The following is a 5,163-nucleotide window of genomic DNA, read 5'->3' on the forward strand; positions in this document are numbered from 1 at the left end:
GTTATTATGCAGGCTCCCAAGGTCCTTGTTCACCCGTATGTAAGCTGTTTAATACTAATAATTAATACTGGTGGCATATTATGGGTATTGTGGAATCTGGTCTCGTCCTGGTATAAGAGAAGGCAAGTTTTAGGTGAGGCAATACTTAAATGTGCCCTCAAGCGACCAGTGCCTGGGTGGCAGGGTATATGGAAGGATTTGGGCAGATTCCTAGGACGGTTATCACCTCCCATAATCTGGGATTTTACATCTGAACAGGCAAGTAACCCTGGCAAACTGACGCGCCACCTGATAGAAGGGTGCCTTGCCTATCCCAATGAAAACCAGCAGCTTCTCGCACTGTACTGGGGCCTGGCCTATGCCTACCGAGCCATAGTTCAACACTCTCAGAGGACCACAGTTGAGGCAGGGACCCAGACTGCATCTGAGGACACCATGCTCGAGATAGGGACCCAAACAACAACAACTACAGTAATTGCCCCAATAGTGAAAAGGAAACAGTGGACAAGGAGATCAACAGGTCCATACCATCGATTAGTGAGGGAAGAAGAAGAAGAGGAAAGGCTTGATCTAGAAGCTGGTCCTTCGATAAAGAAATTGGAGGAAGGAGTGAGGGAACTTAAACAGGAAGCGGAAACTACCCGGTCCCTGACGTCCTCAGAACTTCGGGACTTGCGGAAAGATTACAGCCGCCAGCCAGGTGAGCGGATTGCTGCCTGGCTGCTCCGATGCTGGGATAATGGGGCTGACAGTCAGCAACTGGAAGGCAAGGAAGCCCAACAGCTGGGATCCCTCGCTAGAAACCGGGGAATTGAAAGAGGAATTGGAAAAGAGGCAGCAGTTTGCAGTCTCTGGAGCCGGCTTCTCTCAAGTGTGAGGGCAAGATATCCATTCAAGGAAGATCTTGTGAATTCCTCAGAAAAGTGGACTACCGCAGATGAAGGCATCCAGTACCTGAGAGAGTTAGCAGTGGTGGAAGTCATCTACAGTGATCTAGATGATGAGGAAGTCTCCAAAGATCCAGAGGATGTCCTGTGCACACGGGCCATGTGGAGAAAGGTGATTCAAGGTGCCCCAGCGTCATATTCTAACAGCTTGGCGGCAATGTATTGTCCAGATGTGGAAACACCAACTGTGGAGAAAGTGTCGTCTTGGCTCCAAAACTTTGAGGAAAATCTCTGTGTCTCCTCATCCCTACAGGACAGTGCCTTGGCTGTTAGGGATGCTCCAAGAAATCAGTCCTTTCCTGCCCCGGTCAGAGGGAAAGGGAGCCCAAGGCATATGCCACGTGGTACACTCTGGTTCTTCCTGCGTGACCAAGGGGAGGACATGAGGAAGTGGGATGGTGAACCCACCTTTAAGCTGGAAGCCCGTGTATGTGAACTGAGAGGGAAGACAGCTGTTAAGAAGGGGTCACCCAAGAAGAAGGCTGTCAGCATAGTTGCTGTAGAGGCCCAAGAAAGCAATCAGCGATCTTCCAGGCATAGAAGAACTGAAACCACCTCCCTTGATTCTGGTGAGGGGACTTCTGGTCTGGCACTGCAAGGGTCAGACAGTGAATATTCTGATGAGGAACAGCAATAGAGGGTCCCTGCCTTCGGCCAGGAGGAGGAAAGGGATGACTGGATATACTGGACTGTGTGGATTCGATGGCCTGGCACATCAGACCCACAGAAGTATAAGGCTTTGGTAGACACTGGTGCACAGTGTACACTGGTGCCATCAGGGTACAGGGGCACAGAACCCATCTGGATCTCTGGAGTGACAGGGGGATGCCAAGAATTGACTATATTGGAGGCTGAAGTGAGCTTGACAGGGGACAAGTGGGAAAAGCACCCCATTGTGACCAGCCCAGAGGCCCCTTGTATCCTTGGCATAGACTACCTCAAGAGAGGGTACTTCAAGGACCCAAAGGGGTACTGATGGGCTTTTGGTGTAGCCACTGTAAATGCAGAGATCAAACAGCTATCTACTCTGCCTGGCCTCTCGGAAGATCCCTTCATTGTGGGATTGTTGCAAGTTGAAGAACAGCAGGTGCCAATCGCTACCAGGACGGTGCACCGTCAGCAATATCAGACAAACCGAGACTCCCTGGCTCCCATCCATGAGCTGATTCATCACCTAGAGAGCCAAGGAGTCATCAGCAAGACTCATTCACCTTTTAATAGTCCTATATGGCCAGTGCAAAAGTCTGATGGAGGGTGGAGGTTAACAGTAGATTATCACGGCCTGAATGAAGTGACACCGCCACTGAGTGCTGCTGTACCAGACATGTTAGAGCTCCAATATGAACTGGCATCAAAGGCAGCCACGTGGTATGCTACAATTGATATTGCCAATGCATTTTTCTCCATTCCTTTGGCAGCAGAGTGCAGGCCACAGTTTGCTTTCACATGGAGAGGTGTCCAATACACCTGGAATCGACTGCCCCAGGGGTGGAAGCACAGCCCTACCATTTGTCACGGACTAATCCAAACGGCACTGGAACAAGGCGATGCCCCTGAACATTTACAATACATAGATGACATCATCGTGTGGGGCAATGAGGCAGAAGAAGTGTTTGAGAAGGGAAAAAGAATAATTCAGATTCTTCTGAAAGCTGGTTTCGCCATAAAGAAAAGCAAGGTCAAGGGACCTGCACAGGAGATTCAGTTCTTGGGAATAAAATGGCAGGATGGATGCCGTCATGTCCCTATGGATGTGGTTAACAAGATAGCAACTATGTCTCCACCAGCTAACAAGAAAGAAACACAAGCTTTCCTAGGCCTTGTGGGGTTCTGGAGAATGCATATTCCAGGTTATAGTCAGCTTGTGAGCCCTCTCTATCGAGTAATGTGGAAAAAGAACTATTTTGAATGGGGCCCTGAACAACAACAAGCCTTTGAGCATATCAGACAAGAAATAGCTCGTGCAGTAGCTCTTGGGCCTGTCCGGACAGGACCAGATGTGCAAAATATACTCTACACTGCAGCTGGGGAGCATGGTCTCACCTGGAGCCTGTGGCAGAAAACACCAGGAGAAACCCGAGGTCGACCATTAGGGTTTTGGAGCCAGGGGTACCGAGGATCAGAAGCCCACTACACCCCGACTGAAAAAGAGATACTAGCAGCATATGAGGGGGTTCGAGCCGCTTCAGAAGTTGTTGGTACAGAAGCATATCTCCTCTTGGCACCACGATTGCCCGTGCTACACTGGATGTTCAAAGGAAACATCCCCTCTACACATCATGCAACCAGCGCTACATGGAGTAAGTGGATAGCATTGATCACGCAACAGGCTCGACTGGGGAAATCTAACCGCCCAGGAATTCTGGAAGAGATCATGGACTGGCCAGAAGGCAGAGATTTTGGAGCATCACCTGAGGAGGTGGCTCGTGCCCAAGAGGCACCACCATATAATGAGTTATCAGAAGACAAAAGGTGTTATGCTTTGTTTACTGATGGATCCTGTCGTGTGGTAGGGAACCATCGGAAGTGGAAAGCTGCTGTGTGGAGTCCCACATGACAAGTCGTTGAGGCCACTGAAGGAGAAGGCGAGTCAAGTCAGTTTGCAGAAGTGAAAGCCATCCAACTAGCCCTAAACATTGCTGAATGAGAGAAGTGGCCAGTACTCTACCTCTATACCGACTCCTGGATGGTGGCTAATGCCCTATGGGGGTGGCTACAGCAGTGGAAGAAGACCAATTGGCAATGCAGGGGTAAACCCATCTGGGCAGCTGCATTGTGGCAGGACATTGCTGCCCGTGTAGAACACATGGCTCTAAAGGTACATCATGTAGATGCTCACATGCCCAAAAGCCGTGCCACTGAAGAACATCAAAATAATGAACAGGTAGACAAGGCTGCCAAAATAGAAGTAGCTCAGGTGGACCTGGACTGGGAGCGTAAGGGTGAGCTATTTGTAGCTCGATGGGCCCATGAGACATCGGGACATCTAGGGAGAGATGCAACATATAGGTGGGCTCGTGATCGAGGGGTGGACCTGACCATGGAGGCCATTACGCAGGTCACTCATGAATGTGAAACATGTGCTGCAATCAAACGAGCCACCAGAGTAAAGTCTCCCTGGAACAGAGGGCGGTGGCTGGGCTTTCGATATGGCGAGGCCTGGCAAATTGACTCCCTGGGACCACTGCCGCGACCACGCCAAGGCAAGCGCTACATACTCACCATGGTGGAAGCAACTACTGGTTGGTTAGAAACATATCCTGTAAACCATGCCACTGCCCGAAACACCATCTTAGGCCTCGAAAGGCAAATTCTATGTCAACACGGTACCCCAGAAAGAATTGAATCAGACAATGGGACTCATTTCCGAAATAACCTCATAAGCTCCTGGGCAAAGAAACACGGCATCGAGTGGGTCTACCACATACCCTATCACCCGCAAGCATCTGGAAAAATTGAGAGATATAATGGACTGTTGAAGACTATGTTGAGAGCGCTAGGCAATGGGACATGGAAGCATTGGGATACAAATTTAGCAGAAGCCACTTGGCTAGTTAACACCAGAGGATCTGCTAACTGTTCTGGTCCTGCCCAAACAAAACCCCTACATACTGTGGGAGGAGATAAGGTCCCCGTAGTGCACATGGGGAAGTGGCTGGGGAAGGCAGTGTGGATTTCTCCTCCCATGGGAAAAGGCAAACCCATTTGTGGGATTGTCTTTGCTCAGGGACCTGGGTGTACTTGGTGGGTAATGCGGAAGGATGGGGAGACCCAGTGTGTGCCTCAAGGACATTTAACCTTGGGGGAAAAATAATCTGTGATGTGAGTTGTATGTTGTAGGAAGTAATGTAGCAGGAATGACCTGAACTGCAGAAGAGTGAACTTCGCAAGGAACCAGACAAGTGCATCAGTGACCCAAACCAAGCTGGTGTTGGGGCCCAACGATCGAACATACTGCTTCTCCTGTCCTGACCACTCATCTTGACGGATGGGGCCCAAGTCATAACCTGTGTGTGAACATCTGGAGGAGTGGAAGAAGCCCATGGAATATCTATCTCCTAAAGGACAGGGGATAGTAATTAATAAGAATGTATAAATCTGTACATTGGGTATAAAAGTGGTTTAAGTATGTAGTTTCAGTTGTAAGTGTTAGTAAGAAGGGATTTCAGTAATGAGAATTAAATACAATAGTATGGTTAGAAGATATCTGTATTAA

At 49.3% G+C, this 5,163-nt stretch overlaps 1 protein-coding gene across 1 annotated transcript in view; it reads left to right on the top strand.

Annotated features, from left to right (window-relative positions):
- LOC104833793 overlaps positions 1-3,504 on the top strand; it is a 45,589-nt gene extending 42,085 nt beyond the window's left edge. Inside the window, exons 2-3 of the mRNA XM_010570690.1 lie at positions 259-1,516; positions 1,955-3,504. Coding sequence (XP_010568992.1) covers positions 259-1,516; positions 1,955-3,504 — 2,808 coding nt within the window. The remainder of the gene's footprint in view (positions 1-258; positions 1,517-1,954) is intronic.
- The last annotated feature ends 1,659 nt before the right edge of the window (positions 3,505-5,163 follow it).

This window comes from Haliaeetus leucocephalus, unplaced genomic scaffold (assembly GCF_000737465.1).
Source record: "Haliaeetus leucocephalus isolate CR32 unplaced genomic scaffold, Haliaeetus_leucocephalus-4.0 Scaffold303, whole genome shotgun sequence".
NCBI classification, from domain to species: Eukaryota; Metazoa; Chordata; class Aves; order Accipitriformes; family Accipitridae; genus Haliaeetus; species Haliaeetus leucocephalus.